Source organism: Delphinapterus leucas, chromosome 15 (genome assembly GCF_059928025.1).
Source record: "Delphinapterus leucas isolate spDelLeu-1000000601 "Yukka" chromosome 15, BTC_Dleu_Yukka2, whole genome shotgun sequence".
In the NCBI taxonomy this organism is placed as follows: domain Eukaryota; kingdom Metazoa; phylum Chordata; class Mammalia; order Artiodactyla; family Monodontidae; genus Delphinapterus; species Delphinapterus leucas.
In genome coordinates, this window is record NC_143143.1 from 39,426,263 (window position 1) to 39,446,867 (window position 20,605).

General features: G+C 46.6%; 1 protein-coding gene and 1 long non-coding RNA gene across 6 annotated transcripts in view; one reads left to right on the plus strand and one right to left on the minus strand.

Annotated features, from left to right (window-relative positions):
• Positions 1–20,327, plus strand: part of KAT14 (lysine acetyltransferase 14) — a 40,338-nt gene extending 20,011 nt beyond the window's left edge. For 3 of the 5 annotated variants that reach the window (XM_022594258.3, XM_022594259.2, XM_022594260.2), the window contains exons 4-10: positions 2,207–2,388; positions 3,983–4,402; positions 4,517–5,082; positions 14,212–14,348; positions 15,252–15,427; positions 17,196–17,386; positions 19,354–20,327. In XM_022594258.3, the coding sequence (XP_022449966.1) occupies positions 2,207–2,388; positions 3,983–4,402; positions 4,517–5,082; positions 14,212–14,348; positions 15,252–15,427; positions 17,196–17,386; positions 19,354–19,527 (1,846 nt within the window). In that variant the 3' untranslated portion in view covers positions 19,528–20,327. The other 2 variants (XM_089896487.1, XM_089896488.1) reach the window with 2 other exon arrangements.
• LOC149747442 (uncharacterized) lies at positions 8,835–19,738 on the minus strand. Its single transcript, XR_016387859.1, has 2 exons — positions 19,136–19,738; positions 8,835–14,541 (listed from the first exon to the last, which is right to left on the minus strand). It is a non-coding gene; the product is annotated as an uncharacterized LOC149747442 (long non-coding RNA).
• Positions 20,328–20,605: the final 278 nt, after the last annotated feature.

Sequence of the window (20,605 nt, forward strand, 5' to 3'; positions counted from 1 at the left end):
ACTACAAGATCTAAAATATGACACACAGACATGAAGTGAGCAGATGTTTTTGGAAAAATGGCACCGATAGACTTGCTTGATTCAGGGTTACCACAAACCTTCAGTTTTTAAAAAACACAGTATCTGTGATGTGCAGTAACATGAGCTGTGCCTGTATGATGAGGGTCCTGGGAAGATGGCAGAGTGGGAAGCACCAGAAATCTGTCTGCCCACCTAGGTAGCAGTTGCATTGGCAGAATCCAGTGTACCTTTATTGGAACTCTGGAGTCAGCTGAAGGCTTGCAACTTCCAGAGGAAGCCTTGGACCATAAATTACAATCAGCATTGGCCAGTTTTAACTGTGGCAGACAGCCATGCACATATTCCTGGAGCAGCTTGCACACAGTATGGGATCCGGGGTGGACACAAAGGATGCTGTCCTCCAAATATCATATCTGTGCTGATCACTGACTGCTGCTTCTGATCACAGAGGTGCTGATAAAGGCGTGGGCGGCCTTTGTTGTTGCACCTCCTCCATTGTTGCAAGCCCCTCCCCGTCTGGCTGAGGTGACTTTAAAGGGACTTATAGGGCTGGCACCTACCTCCCCACTTTCACTTTCCTGTTTGTCCCCTTTTTGGAGCCAGACGTTGAAGACTAAGACATTCAAAAGCACCCACATATACAGGGGAATTAGCCACCCTGCATGTCCAGGGGGAGGCACAGGCTTAGACATGAACTGAGAGGACCTTGAGTTTCTGCTCCGGCTGATCTTTGGCACAGAGACAGCCTGCAGCTGTCAAAAACCAGTAAACTCCGGGGAAGGAGGAGAGTCTGGTGTTCAGAGTTAACACATTATTAGATTCAAATGTCCACTGTCCAACAAAACACAAGGAATACAAAGAACAAGGAAAGTATCGCCCATTCAAAGGAAAAAAATAAACTAACAGAAATTGCCCCTGAAAAAGACCTAATGGTGGACTTACTGGACAAAGACTTTAAAGCACTGTCTTAGAGATGCCCAGAGAACTAAAGGAAGGGTGGAGAACATCAGGGAAGCGATGTATGGACAAAACAGAAATATCAATAAAGAGATAAGAAGTCCTGGAGCTGAAAAGTACAATAACTGAAATGGAAAATTCACCAGAGGGATTCAAAGCCAAATAGGACAATGGGAAGAAAAGTGAACAGATCCCAAGGGGCCTGTGGGACAGTGTTGGGCAGTGTAAGAAAGCAAGTGGGATGGGTTCGTTCTGGTCAGACCGCTGGGCAACAGGAGGGGGGCCTGGAAAGGTCAGAATGAGGTGAGACCTCGTTCTGCTCTGACCCAGAATGCTGGGGGTCATTCTCCTGTCTCAGATATGTGCTCATGCCTTTATAAAGTTTTTTTGTTTTTTGTGGAGTTCTTTTGGTTTGTATTTTTCTAGTACATCTCTGTTCCTAAGGATACATTTTTCTCTTGCCTCCCTAAGCAGTATTTTTCATCTGTTAGACTGACTTTCTTACGAAGAACTGTTCTTTAGGATTTCCGGTCATTGATTTATGTTTTCAAGGTGGAAATAGAACAGTTTCCTTAAAAAAGCACTTTTAACAGGAACCTGAATAGTTGACATTTTACATATCATTTAAAATTTTTGTTGTATACACTGTTGTGTAGTTACTTTGAAACGCTTGCTGTATTTTGGGGGGGTTTGGTCAGAGTTGGTAATTCCCCCAAGGTTCAACTCTGTGTTTGTGGGACATACCATATAGTTTTATTCCTACTCTACTGTGCGAAGGCAAGTAGCAGACTGAGGGATGCATCCTCCTCCATGGGTAAAATGAACTGTTTACCAGGGCTAATGACTCTCCTGCTTTCTTTCCTGAGAGTTGTGTTTAACTCACATAAAAGCAGCTCAAGTTAAATAAAATTAGCCTGTAGAACTCCATAATCATGGATAAGAAGTGTTTTATGAGCTTTGTTTGAATTAACTTCATTTAATCGCCACAGCAGTCTTGCACATTCTATTATCCTAATTTTAAAGATGAAGAAACTGAGGCAGCTAGAAGGTGGTGGAGCTGGGATTTGAAGCCACGCAGAACCCCGAGCCTCTCCCTTATCCATTGTGCTCTGTTCCTTCAAAGAGGGGAAGTTCCATAGCCTATCACAGACTTGGAGGCAGAGACTGCACTGTCTATGTAAGGATAGGGTTGAAAAGCCAATAATTTTTACATTCTTGGACTCTCCAGGAAAAAGACCTCCACCTGGTGGAGCACGGTGGCGGGCTGCCTTAGCGTGGGGAGCCCCATGTACTTCCGCTCGGGAGCTCAGGAATTTGGAGAACCGGGATGGTGGAAGCTCGTCCACAACAGGCCCCCTACCCTGAAACCCGAGGGAGAGAAGCTGTCCATCTCCACTCTGAAAGTGAAAGGTAATGTCGTGAGCTGAGAGGTGCCAGTGTAGACAATCCGCTTTGACCAGGCACGGAGCCCTTGCCTCCCCGGAGCTGCTCTGCCCCACAGTTTTATTCTAACACAGTTTTTTATGCCGTAAATAAATATTATACAAAAAATGTTTTATAACTGCCTAATCAAGTTACCAGTTTAATAAATTTCCTTTAGTATCTGAAAGGTTCTCTATTTTCAATCTGTTTGTTTATGGTTTTAATCTTTCTAGTATGGAAAATTTTAAATATACAAATGTGAAGTAATATAGTGAAGTAATATAGTGAATCCCCTGGTACCTTTGTCTTTACTTCAGCAGTTAACACTGGCAATCTTGGTTTTTTTGTTTGTTTGTTTGTTTGTTTTAAATATTTATTTATTTATTAGGCTGTGTTGGGTCTTAGTTGCGGGTCTTAGTTTCCCCTCAGCATGTGGGATCTTCGTTCCCCAACCAGGGATCAAACCCTCGTCCCCTGCATTGGAAGGCGGATTCTTAACCACTGGACCACCTGGGATGTCCCAATCTCATTTTATCTTGGCCCCTGGGTCCTTTCTCCCAACCCTCCACACATCCCCACCCTCAGAATATTTAGAAGCAACTTCCAGGCATCAGCACTTCCTTCTTAAATATTTCATGATTTATCTCTTATCCATAAGGACTCTCTTTTGTAGCCTAACCATAATGCCATTTTTACACTTGTAAAAAATTAACAGTAGCTCCTTATATCACACATTGATCTGATTTTTTTTATCTGAAAAATTTTTAATGACCTTTTAAAGTTTTCAAAATATAATTGGAAACAAATCTCATAGTATTGAAGGTGTAAAGTCTGAAAGTTCCCCACATGCCCACCCTGCCTGCAGCTTCACTCCAGCGGAGCCACTGCTGTCTCTTGTGAAGCTTTCAGAAGTCCTCTCTGCATATTGAAGCATTTTTTTTACTAAAAAAAACCCCCATAAACTGATTCATACTATATTACTTGTTCTCCATTTTTTTCCCCACTTACCAGTATACATTGGACATCTTCCCATAACAGTACATGTAGATCTACCCTATTTTCTTTTATTTCATTGCATTCCGTTGAATGGCTATGTGATAATTTATTAAACCTTTACCCTGTTGATGGACATTTTGGTTATTTCTGTCCTTTTTTGGTATTTAAACAATACTATAATTACACACATTTGCCAGTTTTTTGTGATAAATTCCTGGAAATAGGTTGCTGTATCAAAGGGCATATTTTTTCAAAATTTTAATCATATTGCCAAATTACCCTGCAAAAAGTTGTAATAAAATTTATGCCCTATCAAAAAGGCATGAACTATCCATTTTCCCCCTACACTCTCTGAGCATTATCAAACTTTTAACGTTTACCAATTCCAGTAGGAGAAAGACGGTGCAGAAGTGTTTACATTTGCATTATAATTCCTTTTTCCTGGTTAAGAGAAGTCTAAGTCTTAGTTTAGGGCATTCATTGAACATTTTTCTCTTTCAAACATGGAAGTAGAGTCACAATAAGGTAGAATAAGCAGCTAACGTTGAATAGCTATTAAAAAATTTAGATATTTATTCTTTTCCAGCAGCCTCGAAACCAACTTTAGATCCCATCATTACTGTCGAGGGACTTAGAAAGCGGGTGAGTCGGAATCCTGTGGAATCTGCCATGGAATTGAAAGAGAAGAGGTCTCGCACTCAGGAAGCGAAGGACATCCGGAGAGCCCAGAAAGAGGCGGCTGGCTTTCTTGACCGCAGCACCTCCTCGACGCCTGTGAAGTTCATCAGCCGAGGACGTAGGCCGGATGTGATTCTGGAAAAAGGAGAAGTGATCGACTTCTCGTCCCTGAGCTCCTCCGACCGCACCCCGCTGACAAGCCCATCTCCTTCCCCGTCTCTGGATTTCTCTGCCCCTGGGACCCCTGCCTCTCACTCAGCCACGCCCAGCCTGCTCTCAGAAGCCGATCTGATTCCAGACGTGATGCCACCACAAGCCTTGTTTCACGGTAAGACGGCCCGTCCTCAGGTCTCTTGGGTTGTGTGTGGCTCTGATGGCAGTGTGTGCGCTGTCCCTGTGGGCGGCGGGTCTGCATTCCCCTCCTGCTTTCTGCTCTGCGCAGATGACGATGAGATGGAAGGCGACGGTGTCATCGACCCTGGGATGGAGTACCTCCCGCCCCCTCCCGGCTCGGCCGCCTCAGGGCCAGGGGTTGGAGGCAGGAAGAAGGTCAGAGCCCCTGAGCAGATCAAGCAGGAGGTGGAGAGTGAGGAAGAGAAGCCCGACAGGATGGACATCGACAGCGAGGACACAGACTCCAACACGTCCTTGCAAACAAGGGCTCGAGAGAAAAGGAAGCCCGTGCTGGAGAAGGACCGGAAGCCCAAAGGGCCCAGGTTCACCCCCGTGAGCATCTACGAGGAGAAGCTGCTCCTCAAGCGGCTGGAAGCCTGTCCTGGGGCCGTGGCCATGACCCCAGAGGCCCGGCGGCTGAAGCGGAAGCTGATTGTCCGGCAGGCGAAGAGGGACCGGGGGCTGCCGCTCTTTGACCTGGATCAGGTTGTGAATGCCGCGCTCCTGTTAGTGGACGGGATTTATGGGGCCAAAGAAGGAGTTTCCAGGCTTCCAGCTGGACAAGCCATGTACAGGACGACCTGTCAGGACTTCAGAATCCTTGACCGGTACCAGGTAAGTGTTGGCCTCGCTCTCCAACTCCTGGGGCTACAGCTCCAAGGAGCACGTGGGCATGTGGAAGAAAACAGCAAGGGAGAGAGGTACAAAAATGGCTGGGCTGTATTTTTTTTTATTTGTCCAATATGAACATCCTTTCATACACCTGAGTTTGGATTTTTGTTTTCCTTTTGGGGATTCCAGAAGGAACCTAGATGTTTTCTTTGTATCTCTTAGTCCCTGAGGGTGGCTGTACATGGTTTGGGTCGTGGCTTTGATGGACAGGTTTGTTGAGGACATACAGCATACTGGACACTGAGCTGAGCAGGAGTGAAGGCATGTGGACATCTGTGTAGTTAGGTGACACCCTGCAGAAAGAGCAGCTGGGGTCAGTGTGAGTCAGCGTGGCCGGAGGATGCCTGTGTGTGAGCGCTCCCGGGAACAGTTGATTCCACCCAGAAGTGCTGGAATCCGTCTTCCCATGGCAGGAGCAAGGCGGCTTCTTTCCTGTATCTTTGGTGGAGTTTGCTACTAACCATCCTTTAACTGGTTTTGCTAATCTGATGGCTGTAAAATGAAGCCTTGTTTTTTATTTACATTTCTTTGATGACAGGTGAAGTTAAACATTTTTCCTTTTTCCTAGTTGTTTGTGAATTGCCTGTTTGGACTCTTTGCACATTTTCCTATCTGCTTCTTTGGACACTAGTGGGGTCCGGTCTTTGTTGCCAGTGTTCTGATATTACCCAGTGATGATACCACATGTGGGGCTTTTCTTCCCTGGGGCTGGGCCTTTGCTCTGTGGGCCTTGCCATTTGAAACACTCCTTTTTTTTTTTATTTTTTTAAATAATATTTACTTATTTATTTGGCTGCATTGGGTCTTAGTTGTGGCACGTGGGATCTTCTTTGCGACATGCAGGCTCTTTAGTTATGATATGCTTGATTTAGTTCCCTGACCAGGGATTGAACCCAGGCCCCCTGCATAGAGAGTGCAGAGTCTTAGCCACTGGACCACCAGGGAAGTCCCTGAAACGCTCCTTCTTGAGTTCTGGATTTCCTAGCTTCTGTTTTCTCTGGTTTGTCTCTTTAGAGCACCCCTCTTGTTTGGATATTGGACGCTCTAGACCAGAGATTTGCAAGCCTTTTCCGTAAAGGGTCAAATAGTAAGTAGCTGTGGCTTTGCAGGCCAGCCCTGCTGTGCAGTGTGAGAGCAGCATACATGATACGTGATGAATGGGCGTCGCTGTATGCCAATAACATGTATTTACAAAAGCAGGCTGGATTTGGCCTGTGGGGTCTGTAGTTTGCCAAAGACCCTTGCTGTAGCTGGATCCCCTTAATTTTCTTTATTTCCCTATTTCCCAGCTTTCCTTTCCTGGGAAGTAGTAACCTGCCTGCCTACATCCTAGAAGCCTCAAAGGGAGGACCAGGAGCTGACCACGCTGTTGTTAAACTTCACCTGAATTTCCCTGTTTTCAGGACAGAGCTTCCACCCTTGGCTGCCTCAGAATCTCTTTGGAGCTGCCAGAGTCTAGCCTGCCTTAGGTTTTGGCTCTGCTGGTCTTAGTCACTTGCCAGTTACTCATATGCTTTCATTGCTGTCATCTGCTCACCTCTTCTTTGTGCTCATAGGTTTGTCTTTTTAATCCCTATACTTAATTTTTACAAGTATGAAATGCATTGTAATTTTTAAAAGTGTGAAATGCATCGTACCCATAGAAGAATGCATAGAACATATGGATATAATTTAGAGGTTAATAAGATAAATAACTATGAATCTAGCTCCTGGGTTAAGACACAGGGCATTAAAAACACCTTAAAGATCCTTCTGGGCACTGCTTGCTCCCCCCAGAGGGAGCTACTTTCTGACTTTCAGTGTTAATCATTCCTCTGCCTTTTTAACATCTTTATCCCTAAACAATGTACTTTTAGTTGTTTTTTTGTTTGTTTATTTGTTTTGCAAACTAAGTAGGAAGCACAGATGGAGCTGTGCAAGGAAATTGCCGCTATTAGATGAAGGCTTCCAGGAGAAGATAAGCTTTACGGGCTTTTTGGGTCACTGATGTAGATTGAATTGTGTCCCCAAAAGTGTATATTGAAGTCCTGACCCCTGATGCCAGTGAATGTGACCTCATGTGGAGATAGGCCCTTTGCAGGTATAAGTAGTTAAGCTGAGGTCACACTGGAGTAGGTTGGGCCCTTAACCCAGTGTGACTTCTGTCCTTACAAGAGGAGAGACACACAGGAGACATGCCATGTGATGACTGAGGCAGCTTTTACAGCTTTTACAGTGATGTGTCTGCAGAGCTAAGGGGCAGCAAGCCTTGCCAACCACGCCAGAAGCCAAGAGAAGGACATGGAATAGATTGCCACCCAGAGCTTCTGAGAGACCACGGCCCTGCTGGCACCTTGATGGCTGGCTTCTGGCCTCCAGAACCATGAGAGAAGGAATACATACATTTCTGTTGTTTAAGGCCCCCTGTTTGTGCAGTGTTGATACGGCAGCCTCAGGAAACTCATCCAGTCGTGCTCTGGTTTCATCTGCCGTGACGTGACCCCTTCCTGGGGAAGTCAGTGGTTAAGGTCGTTAAGGAGTCCTGGGAGTCTGAGCATCAGCGGGCTGCAGTGTGTACCAGGGAATGTGCGGAAATCTGGTCGGGGTTGCCGGGAGGTGGGTCCCGGGGGGTTGGGTCCCTGTCCTGCATCAGGGCTGCCGTGCTTCCCTCCAGCTTGTCAGAGGTCAGGGCGGTTATCTGTGGGGTAAGTGTCCTCCGCTGACCCAGGGAGCCCGTGGAGGGAGCAGGGGAGCCTCACATGCGTTGTGAACCAAGCTGAGCATGGACAAGCCTCCTCAGGTTTACAAGACGGTCCAGTGGGGCAGAGGCTTAGTGACGGTAGCCTCAGGATGTCTGCCCCTTGAGTCACACTTGTCGCTCTGTACTGGCCGCCATCATGGTCCTGGCATCTCCCCTCGCCGGAGCCCCATCTTCCCCTCTGCTGGATTGAACCCCCTGTTTTCTGCTCCCCATCTTTACCTTTTCATAGGTTTACTCCCTTCTTTAGTGAAGCACATCCTAGTGGCTTCCAGAGGAAAGCTGCCCGGGAAGTAAACTTTGAGACCTTGTGTGTCTGAAAGGCCTTGAATTTAGAGCCAGAATCCCCAGCTAGCGCTGGGTAAAGCTGAGCGCCAGCTTAACAGCAATACTGGAAGGAAGCCGGCAGTGGAGCAGTGCTTTCAGAGTCTTCGGGAAAGCTAGGTTGAACCGGCAATTCTAGGCCAGTCAGTCCTCGGCCGAGGACCCCCAGTATCACTTCCTTTAGGCCCTTAGGCCAGTCAGAGTCCCTGTAGAAGACTCCTCAGTCTCGGGACCCTTGTGGCCACCGGGAGAGGGGGGTCTCAGCCTTCAGCTGGTGCAGGCCTCACCCTTCAGTGCCACGTGAGCTGCCCGTCCGGAGCCTGGTTAGGCCTTCTGTAGATCTGGGCCCCAGACTCCTGTGGGAGGGCAGCCACCCTGTGGGTGGGAGAGGGGTTGGAGGTTTGGGGCCTTCCTGCTCCACCCACAGCTTTTACCTGCTCCTTAGTTTTTCCCAGTTCCAGAGGAACCTGGTGCTGCCACCTGCGTAATTTAGGAGGATTCTGCAGTACAGGTTGGGCCGGTTCTCACTTCACTGAAAGCCAGCTTGGGATTTTGGCTTTAAATCTGCTACTTTGTGTCCATCTGCTTCCCAGTTACTTTGGTTTCTTCTCCTGATCTTTTTGTTCTTGCCTGCTTGTCTTTTTTTTTTTTTTTTTAAGTCTGTTTCTTGTAGTTGGGTTTTGGGAGGAAATAAAATTGGATGTTTATGTTTAATCCCCCATCTTAACCTGGAATTTTAGTATCACTTTAATGCAGTTACATAGGGGAGCAGCCATAAATGCATTTGTTCAATCCATTCTCTTTCTTGTCTTCTGATCAGTATATTCATAGCTATAACTGTCCCTGTGATGTTTTAGCCATGACTCATGACCTTTGAAATGATGTGATTTTTTTATCAGTCAGTACTTTGTGTTTCGTAATTTTTCTCAGCATTTCCTCTTTAACCCAAGAGTTATTTAGTGGTAAATAGCTCATAGTTTTCTTAGATACATGAGAATTTTTACAGTATCTTTTAGTAATTGATTTAATTTCTAGTCAAATTATATTTAATTTCTAGTCAAATTATCTAGTCAAATTAAATTTCTAGTCAAATTATATCTAGTCAAAGAAAATAGTCTATGTGATGTTGAATCTTTTCTATAAAGAAAATTGTATGTTCTATTTTTATTCTTTTTATAGGTCCTAACTTAAGACATGTATTGATTTTTCTCTGTTAATTTTTTAATATTATCATGTGCTCTTCACCCTGCAAACAAAAAAATACCTTTGCGTGCTCTCCTTTGCCTTTTTTCTTTTGTGTTGCTTGTTTAGGTACCAGTAAATCTCACTAAAGTGTTCACTCAGTCTCACTTCCCATTGCTTCTTCTGGGTTAACTTCTTGCTAGAGTACTTCCTCTGATAGTTCTTTAAAATACGGTCTTTTTGAGGTTAATTTTTTTTTTTTTTTTGTGGTACGCGGGCCTCTCACTGTTGTGGCCTCTCCCGTTGTGGAGCACAGGCTCCGGACACACAGGCTCAGCAGCCATGGCTCACGGGCCTAGCCACTCCATGGCATGTGGGATCTTCCTGGACCGGGGCACGAACCCGTGTCCCCTGCATCGGCAGGCGGACTCTCAACCACTGCGCCACCAGGGAAGCCCTGAGGTTAATTTTTAAACCAGTATGCCTCAGAAGATCTTCACTTCACTCTTGCATTTAAATGCTAACATAGTTGGATATAAAATTGTCATTTTTTCTTTTAACGTTTTAGCATTATTACTCCATCATCGTCTTGCTGTAGTGTCGTTCCTGGAGCCACAATGTCAGGCTTACTCTTGTTTCTTTGTAGGTGGCCTCCTTTTTTATTGTCCCATGTCCTGGTAGCTTTCCGATTTTTCCCTTTGTTTTTGATCTTGACTTGTGTTCATGCGTTTCCAGTGTTTTTTGCTCTCATTTATCTTGCTTGGCACCTCTTCTTTTTCAGTTACACGTGTCCGACATGCTTCTTGGCGTTTATCCTCCTTATTCTATGAGCTCCTTGGGACTGTGGTTTTGGTTTGGTGTCTCATTAACTTGGGGAAATTCTCAGTTGTTATTGCTTCAGGTGTTTCTTCTGTTCCTTTTTCCTCCTTCTGCTATTCCCGTTATGCATATATTACACCTTTTGTAGTTGTACCACAGTTTTTGGATATTCTGTTCCGTTCTGTCTTTCTTCCCTTTGCTTTTCAGTTTTGGCAGCTTTTCTGCTGACATGTCCTCAAGCTCAGGAAGTCTTTCCTCAGTCACGTCCGGTCTACCAGTGAGCCCATCAAAGCCGTTCTTCATTTCTGCTACAGTGGTTTTAATCTTAACATTTCTTTTTTATTCTTTCCTATAAATTCCGTCTCTGCTTAAATTACCCATCTGTTCTTTCATGACCTCTACTTTGTTCATTAGAGCCCTTAACATGCTAATCATACTTATTCCCAGTTCAGTAATTCCAACATCTCTGCCATACCTGAGTCTGGTTCTGATGCTTCTGTCTCTTCAAACTGTGTTTTTGCCTTTTAGCTTGCCTTGTAATTGACAGCCAGGGATGGTGTCCTGGGTACAAGGCACTGTGGGAATAGGCCATTAGTGATGTGGTGGGGAGGTGTTCTACAGTCCTCGGATTGGTCCTCAGTCTCTAAGTGAGCGTGTGCCCCTGGGCTGAGACTCCACAAGGGCTTCTCAGTTTTCCTCCCCAGTTAGGTGGGACAGGGTGGCTAGAGGGGGCAGGGGCTGGCTATTCCCTTCCCTCAGGTAGGTTAGGCTCTGGCAGAATAGTTTCGCCTGAGGGCAGCCTTGTTAAGGAGCACAGATACCCTGACAGTTCAAAATGAGCTACTGCCAATGGCAGCAGGAGGGGATTTTTCTTTGATCTTCACAGTGAGCACCTCGTAGAGCCTCCTAGAGGTAAAACTCACGCAAGTGCGGGGCCTCCCTGGTCTCTGTTCTCTCAGACTTGTCCCCGCTGAGCCTCCAGCAGTTCATCGATTGCAGGTAAGGTTTCCCCCTCCCAGCACTGCTTCCCAAGGCTTCTTACTCCAGTAGGTTGTGAACCTCTGTATCCACTTGTCTGTCTCCAGTCTGTGAGGCAACGGTTTGCCCTGTGACTTTACTTCTCTGATGGGTCGGAGAAGAGTTGTTGATTTTCAGCTTGTGCAGCCTTTTCCTTGTTATGGTGGAGTGAGGACTTCCGAGCTCCTTACATGCAGGACTGGAACCCGAAGGGGAACTCATGCTTCTTTATTTTGGGAAATTCCTCATCATGCTCTTTAAATACATTCCTCCTTTATTTTTTTCCTCCCCTTCTGGACTCCTAATATGAATGTTGACGCCATTACTTCTTTATCTCTTCATTTGGTTTTTTGAAGAGACCTATCCTTAACATTGTTTGTTGAGTGCTTACAGGCAGACCTCAGAGATGTTTCGGGTTCAGTTCCAGACCACTTCATTAAAGCAAATATTGCAACAGAGAGAGTCACGTGAATATTTTGGTTTCCCAATGCATGTAAAAGTTATGTTTACAGTATAGTGTAGTCTAACAAGTGTGTAATAGTATTATCTCTAAAAATCCAATATATATACCTTAATTAAAAGATCCTGTATTCCTGGGGCTCCCCTGGAGGTGCAGTGGTCAAGAATCCGCCTGCCAATGCAGGGGGCACGGGTTCGAGCCGTGGTGCAGGGCTAAGCCTGTGCGCCACAACAACTGAAGCCCGTGTGCCTAGAGCCCGTGCTCCGCAAGAAGAGAAGCCACCGCAGTGAGAAGCCTGCGCACCGCAACAAAGAGTAACCCCTGCTTGCCACAAATAGAGAAAAGCCTTCATGCAGCAACGAAGACCCAATGCAGCCAAAAATAAAAATAAATAAAAGAAATTCTTTTTTAAAAAAGATACTTTATTCCTAAAAATACTAACCATCATGTGAGCCTTCAGTGAGTTGTAATCTTTTTGCTGGTGGAGAGTCTTGCCTTGATGTTGATGGCTGTGGACTGATCATAGTGACTGTGGCAGTTTCTTAAAATCAGTCAACAGTGAAGTCTGCCTTATTGATTGACCCTTCCTTTCATGAACAATTTCTCTGTAGCATGAAGTGCTGTTGGATAGCATTTTATCCACAGTTAGAACTTCTTTCAAAATTGGAGTCAGTCGTCTTAAACCCTGCAGCTGCTGCTTTGTCAACTAAGTTGCAATATTCTAAGTCCTTTGTTGTCATTTCAGCAGTTTTCACAGCACCTTTACCAGGAGTAGATTCTGGAGTAGTGTTCCAGGCAGAAGCTGAGGATGTTTAAACTGGTGTGGAAGCAAGGGAGAGGAAAGGGGTGGGGACTGTGTGCATCCAGGTCTTTCACAGACCTCACCTTCCCATTTAACCTGATGCTGTTTCATGGGCTCAGGGGCTGCTGTAATCTCTGCTGCATTACAAACCAGCCCAAAGCTTAGTGGCTTAAAACAGTAACTATTGGGCTTCCCTGGTGGTGCAGTGGTTGGGAGTCCGCCTGCCGATGCAGGGGACACGGGTTCGTGTCCCGGTCCGGGAAGATCCCACATGCCGCGGAGCGGCTGGGCCCGTGAGCCATGGCCGCTGAGCCTGCGCGTCCGGAGCCTGTGCTCCTCAACGGGAGAGGCCACAACAGTGAGGGGCCCGTGTACCACACAAACAAAAAAACAGTAACTATTTAATTCTTCTTCTGAGTCTGTGGGTTGACTGGCTCAGCTGGGTGTTCTTCTCCTTCATGTGCTGAGGGAAGGGGCACCCTGTGGCTCCACTCAGCTGGGAGCTGGGTCCTCCAGAGCCTGTCTCCGTATGGCCGCCAGCCCTTCAGTGGTTGCGCCTGGGCACCGTGGCAGCTGGGCTCTAGGAGGGAGGAAGTGGAAGCCGCCGGCTCCCTTATGGCCTGGGCTCAGAAGTCCCAGAATGTTACTTTATGCCATGTTCTGAAGATTCCAGGGGAGGGGACATTGGCTCCGCCTTTCCATATGGGGAGACACTTGTACCTTCAGGCACAGGAGGAAGCATTGGGCCATATTTGGAAACTGTATACCACAACTTTGAATTTCACTTTGAAATGCAAAGTCCTGGAAGAATTTCAGAGTTGGCCTTTGAAAGTTTTGGTGTCCGGTTTGGGAAAGTAATCAGAGCAAATTATTAAGGAAAGAATTCTTGCTCTTCTTCCAACAAAGTTATTTTCTATGCTAAGAGCAAGCTGTTTCTACAAAAACAACTCAGGTTTCTAAACTTCATCCAACCCTTGGCAAACCACTTTATAAATGTGCCTTTTAATCTTTCCATCTGAGCTCTTTGCTATAAAACCCTAATTTTCATGTTCTGTTACGACATGACTGAGGGCCCTGGAGCAGCAGTGTCTGGAGAGCAGACGTCTGCAGCCCTTCTGTGGGGACATCCTCTGGAGGAGCAGGACTGCGTCCCCCTTGACCCTCTGGTCGGGCCTCTCCGCTCATGCTGTGTTTTAGGGATGATAATCTGCATCAGTCCTACTTTTGTCAGATTTACTTGGTAGAGACATTGTAATAGATCCACATACAGATGCAGCAGTGATTGACCCCCACGCCCCTGTGATAACAGAGACCACTCATGAGACAGGAAGCCTAGGTGTGTTACCCCTCCCCCCGATGCTTGGACTGGTGAACATTTGATGAGTGGATTGACTGTGCCTTTATAGACAACATGAAACCTGGAGAGGCTGTAAATCCAGGGATCAATTCTGCATTTCACCTGTCTAAATCTCTTTTAAAATCTTTACAAAACTTTAAAAATTTTTAAATTATTTTGCTTTTAAACTATTAAACCGGGATCAGTTTTTCATATCCATTTTTATGTGAAGGTACCTATGAAGTTTGTATTGAACCTTGAGCTTTCCAGTTAAGTCCTGTGGAAAGACTTACTTTCTGACACATAAAAATGCTGTAAGTACTACTTATCTGTGGAAATTAAACCAATCCTTTGAGTAATTTTATTTTTATATAACTAACATGTCTTTCTCATAGACTGCCTTGCCATCCAGGAAAGGATTTCGGCACCAGACCACGAAGTTTTTGTACCGTTTGGTGGGGTCGGAAGATATGGCTGTGGACCAGAGCATTGTCAGCCCTTACACTTCTCGGATCCTAAAGCCTTACATCAGGTATACAGAGAAGAGCTGTGATGTTGAGTATGTCGCGGGGAGTAATGTTTGTGGTTTTCAAGCCCTGTTCCCCCATTGGAGCGAATAAAGACCAAGACCTGTGAGCTGGCATCAGCAAGGACTGAGTCTGTGCTCTGTGTCCAGTCTCATCCTTGGCTTGTTTCAACTGTACATTTTTGCAGAAAGGATGGTCCTTTGAAAGAAACATAAAAGGCAAGGATAAGTTAACTCTGTTAGATTTCATTATGATTATCATACTCATTGTTTTGTTTTAAATTTCAAAGTTCTATATATATTTAGTCTGTGAAATGAAAAAATGGGATGATGCCTCAGTCGGGCCTCTGTGCGGGCTACTGATGAGTCTCCTTGTGTAGGCAGCGCCCTGGACGCCCAGCTGGCCGGAGAGGCCCCAGCACTGGGCTGTGCATGATTGATAGTTGTCTCTGCTGACCACGCTTGCTCTGCAGCCCCCAGTCATGCGGTCCTCCTGGCACAGCCCCGCCCTCCCGGGCAGACGCGGGGAAGCAGCATGCGAGCCTCCTCCAGCTCCTGGTCCCCAGCTGTCCTGGCAGGGTTGGGCCTTCCTCTCCTGGGCTCTGTCCTGTGTCCCAGCACTCAGAGCATTGAATTAGGATGCTGTTTCTGTTTCCCCATTCTGTTCATCAAGGCTTACCAGCACTAGTAGAGTTCCTGGCAGGTACTGAGGGGTTGGGTCTGACGAATATTGATAGAATGAATTTTAAATTTCATACCAGAAATGTAGCTGTTAAGTCAGCCGCCATATATAAAGTAGTGCAAATTAAGTTAAAATTTCAAGCAGATCAAAGAGTTTTGTGAATCAAATGGCTGGGAATAATGGGTATTTTTCTTGACTTCAGTTTGTTTATTTTCTGGGTTCTGGAGGCGTGATTATGAAACAAAGCCACCCAAACTGCAGCTGCTGTCCCAGATTCGTTCCCACCTGCACAGGAGTGACCCTCACTGGACGCCAGAGCCGGACGCACCTCTTGATTACTGCTATGTCCGGCCAAATCACATCCCGACGATAAACTCCATGTGTCAGGAGTTTTTCTGGCCTGGTATGTTCTCCCCTCCTGAACTAGGCAGATCCATTTTCTGTGTCATTCATTTTAGCAGTTTTTAAAATTAGTGTATGTCGTGTGACCCCCAAAACCTTATATGATTTCATTCAGTTTGTCTCTACTAACATAGAAATATTAAAATATAAACATCTCTTTCTTTCCTAAGGTCAAGAAGAAGCGAACAGTTAAAGTAATAAACAGTGTTTTTGTTTGTTCCTCTTCCCTGTTTGTCTCTGGTTCCAGAATAAATGATTCACCCTCTTTTGCTTCCACATGTGTCTAGATCCCAGGTAATGTCCATCAGTACCACACAGGCTGGTAGCTTGGGCGTATTTGGACGCTTGTGATTTTTGCGTAATAATTCTGTGTGTTTATTTAGCTGGTCCTTTTGAGAGTGTTAGCACAGCCAAAAATTGTTTTTATTTATTTATTTTTATTAATTTATATCTGGCTGTGTTGGGTCTTCGTTGCCGCGTACGGGCTGCTCTTCATTGTGGTGCGCGGGCTTCTCGTTGCAGTGGCTTCTCTTGTTGCAGAGCACAGGCTCTAGGTGCATGGGCTTCAGTAGTTGTGGCTCGCGGGCTGTAGAGTGCAGGCTCAGTAGTTGTGGCACATGGTCTCAGTGGCATGTGGGATCTTCCCGGACCAGGGCTCGAACCCGTGTCCCCTGCATTGGCAGGCAGATTCTTAACCACTGCGCCACCAGAGAAGTCCCAAAAGTTGTTTTTTAAAAAGCCAAATACCCCTTGGGCTTCCCTGGTGGCATAGTGGTTGAGAGCCCGCCTGCCGATGCAGGCGACACGGGTTCGTGCCCCAGTCCGGGAAGATCCCACCTGCTGCGGAGCGGCTAGGCCCATGAGCCATGGCCGCTGAGCCTGCGCATCTGGAGCCTGTACTCCGCAACGGGAGAGGCCAAAACAGTGAGAGGCCCGTGTACCGCCAAAAAAAAAAAAAAGCCAAATACCCCAACCACAGACTTTGAAAATAAGAATAAATCCAATGTGATTCGTGATTTTATCAGCCTTAACATATTGTCTCTGAAGCCATCGATCAAAGGAACACAGTTTCATTGCTAAATATAAACATGTTCTTTGTGGATCTATTTTACTGCACTGCTTTGGAATGTAAAGGAAATAATACGTGTCTTCTAGGAGCTGGATGAGATTTTGTCAGGATGTCACAGTGCACGTGGTGGGGGCTGGGATGGGGCTGAAAGGAGCATTCTGGGAGTGTCTGCTACTTCCTGCCCCTACACTGGGTGCCTTCCAAACGTTAAACATGGAGTTATGTTATATTTTACTCCTTTATTGTAAAATGTGGCATTTGTATTAAAGAGCTTGTCAATTGTCTGTGTACGGGCGGTCTCGGGATCTTTCCTCAGCCCCCTGGGGTCTGGGTATCTCTCATCTTACCCAAGGCAGATACCGAGGCGGGGCGCTTAGGGATGCGCCAGCTGGCACTCGCAGCCCCGGAGGCTGAGTGCAACACTAGGTGCGTCCAGTTCTGAGCTTGTGTGCTCTCTCCTACCCACCCTGTCCTGCTTCTCTTCTTTTAACATATGTACGTAGACCAGGCGATGCTAATTTTGATATTTTCTAAAATTCACTTTTTTATTTTTATGATCTGAATGTGTGGTGTCTATGGTAATGTCTCTGTCTCCAGTATGGGTGTTTTAGCACGCAGATGCAGCTGAAAGCACAGACTGAGTGGCCTGTTGCTCACTAGCCCCCGAGCCTGGGCTGACCCTGCTGGCCTCTCTCCGTAGGTGTTGACCTGTCCGAGTGCCTGCAGTACCCGGACTTCAGCGTCGTCGTCCTCTATAAGAAAGTCATCATTGCCTTTGGCTTCATGGTCCCCGATGTGAAGTACAACGAAGCGTACATTTCATTTCTGTTTGTCCATCCTGAGTGGAGAAGAGCAGGGATTGCGACTTTCATGATTTATCATCTGATTCAGGTATGTTGTCTCTGCTCACTGTCTGCCCACCTGCCTGTGGGTTTCCTTGAAAGGCTTGGAGGAGGAGGCCAGCGCCAGGCGACGCCAGTGAAGAGGAGCCGGTCTGTGTCGCTCACGAGGTTATTAACACCCAGAGAGAAGCCTTCACCCCCTAAAAGAGGGTCACTCCTCAGACCCAGGTTTCAAAGAAATCAGTTTGTGACCATGTGTAGTAAATGAAATGAGGAAAGTACCACAAGTGGGAGCCTAAAGCACTTGTACCGTCCGTATTGTAACTGCTGCTGCTCTTGGAATCACCACCGCGGTGACTCTGAGAAGTGGAAGTGAGAAGTGACTTTTAGTTCTTAAGTATTTTTAAACATTTTAGCCAGACTATCAGTCAGTGGTATGTGCATTCTGTTAATGCTGCTTGTTTTTAATTTACTGTTGCTGTGAACCTTCTAGGTAATTCATCCTTTGATATATCTATCACCTTTGAGGAAAATAGACCATATATTTATATACTAACACCAGAAAAACATGCAAGGATTTTTTTTTTCCCCAGAATTTATCTGGTAGCTTATTTAGAAACCATTGGGTATGGAGCATTGTGTGTCACGTGGGCAAGATTCTTTTTAAATAGAAGATGGAGATAATTCAGTGTTTTTTTTTTCCAGTTTTTAATGAAACTTGCTCAGTAATTCCCAGATGTTGGTGAGAACCTTGAGAACCCTCTATCGAGGAATTGCATTCTCCTCTCCTCTCTTGGCAGTTAGTGTGAGGCTGTCTCCATTATCCCCGCCACACCCTGCCTTCACCCACCCCGTGCGCAGGGCCGACCTCCCCCTGTCCACCCTCTCCTGGTAGGATGGCCACGGGCTCCTGCCTCCTCCTTCACCAGCAAGGGCCAGTGGATAGGGCAGGGGTGTGATGTTCTGGTAGCACACCCAGTCCTTACTGAGCCTCCCTGGCTGGGAGGAGGAGTGCCCGTCTTTGTATGTGGGTGCCTGGCCCCCAGCCAGACCATAAACCCCGGCCCAGACACAGTACCACCCGGACGGTCAGCTGTGCTCGGCGATGGGGCTGCTGGGATTGTGCCAACTTGCAGCGTAAAGAGGACTATCGTCCTTGGTGTGCTTGTCGTTCTTTCTTGTCCTAAAAATGCCTTTGGATGCAGAATGTGAGGGAAGCAGGGAAGAGAAGGTATCTGTCTGCCTTTGACCTGGGATTGTAAAATCTCAGGAACTCATGAAGTCCAGGATCTCAGTGCCTCCTCATGAAAGAGCAAGTTCTGAATTTATGTGACTTTCGGGGTACTTTTTTCTGTGTAGCTAATTAAAGAATCTAAGAACTTGCCTAGACTTGACAGAGCAAGCATCACTCTTTTCCCCTAGGATTAGGCCCATGCTAAATGCAGAAACCTCAGTTCTGAGAAGTTTGGGAGTGATGAGAGAGTGTCTTTGGGATTCAGAATGTCTGTATAAGGTATTCAAGTTGTATAATTAAACAGAAGTCTTAATATTTCATATCTGGCTACTTAATTTAACATCTAGAAGGTCTAGGCAGGGAATTTTTACGATTCCCTTGTAGGATGACATCTTGTTTTTAAAAGCAGAATGTCTCCTCTTGTCCTCTCTTTCTTCAAGATTGTTGTGATGTTGGTATTGATATGCTTGATGTATTTAAATGCAATTGAATATAAAACAATTGACAGTGAAATATCCCTGTTGGCTCTTTGCTCCAAAGAGAAAAAGAACACACGCAGCTTACCGTCTGTTTCCTTGGCCTTGAACGTTTCGGCGCAGTGTTTTGGTGGCGGCAGAGACGGGTCAGGTTTCCTGCTGTTGCTGGTGCTGCAGTGTCTCAGCTTCAGGCCCCAGTGTCTCTGGTTTCTGTAACTGGCTGCCTACACTTAAAAGTTACTTCACCCACTCATTTTCCCTCCGGCTTTTTCATTTTCACCTTGTGTTTTTCCACTCTTTCGGCAGACCTGCATGGGCAAGGACGTAACCCTTCACGTCTCAGCGAGCAACCCTGCTATGCTGCTCTACCAGAAGTTTGGATTCAAGACTGAAGAATATGTTTTAGATTTTTACGATAAATATTACCCCTTGGAGAGCGCGGAGTGTAAACACGCGTTCTTCCTGCGGCTGCGACGCTGATGTGAGTGCACCCCTTCACAGAGGGCACACATGCTCGCAGAGAAGGGCCGTCAGTAGACCCCCAGCAGCAGGTGCTCGCTTCACCGCGGGTTCTGATCTCAGCTGAGCTGAGAGCGGCGTGGGCAGTGGCGTCAGTAGTGGGCGCCCCTTCGGCTGAGTCGCTGTCCAGCCCTTTCTGGACAGGCCTTTGCCCACACCTTGGACTCCACAGTCAACTAAGACTGGCAGGTGCACTGTCCTTTGCCCAACGGCCTATTGAGCCAGGAAGGTCCAAACTGATGTTCTTGGGGAGAGAGATTCTGTCCCGTTTAAAGTGTGAGAAATGTGATTGCGGTTAAGGGTTCCTGCGGTGCTTCCTTCAGAGGCACTGTGCTGTCCTGGGGTGGTGAGATGATCACACGGGGGACGCCAGCCCGTCCCAGCCTGGCTGTGCTGTCACTGAAGCCAGGGGGACCCCTCGGGCACTCGCTGACTTTGGTCATGGTGTTTGTGTGTGATGTTGCCTCAGCTGTGCCCCCGTGGGCATCCCCCACCGGGGCCCTGACCTGGGAGGCGGGATCCCGTTCTCCCCTCCTGTGGCCGGAGTAGCTGAGTGGCCTTGGCATTTCAGTTGTGCCCCTGGATGGAGGCGAGCGGCGGTGGGAGGGGAGCCGGCCATGGACGGTCCCGTCTTGTCTGCGGAACGAGGCTGTTGGTGGGTTTGTGAGTGTTGGAGCTGGACTGTCAGGTGTTTTTGGATTTAGCAGGAACATTTCCAGAAGTATCCAATCTTCTCAAATAAAAATCTTTCCTTGTGACAACCCATGGCCAGAGCTTCAATCTCATCAGTTTGCTTTCAGACTCTTTTTAATTAAGAGCAGTAGTTCTTATCTTTTGGGGACATGAATCCCTTTGAGAATCCAAAAAAGGCTGAACACTCTCTAGAAAACTCTGCACATTTCAAAGTTTGCATTGGTATTCCGTGGACCACAGCATCTTTGTTCTGGAGGCTGTGCTTAGAGGGAGCTTGAATCCCCTCGTTCCAGGGAAATGTGTGTCGCCCCTGCAGGAAGAGTCTGCAGCTGTCCTGTCGCTTATC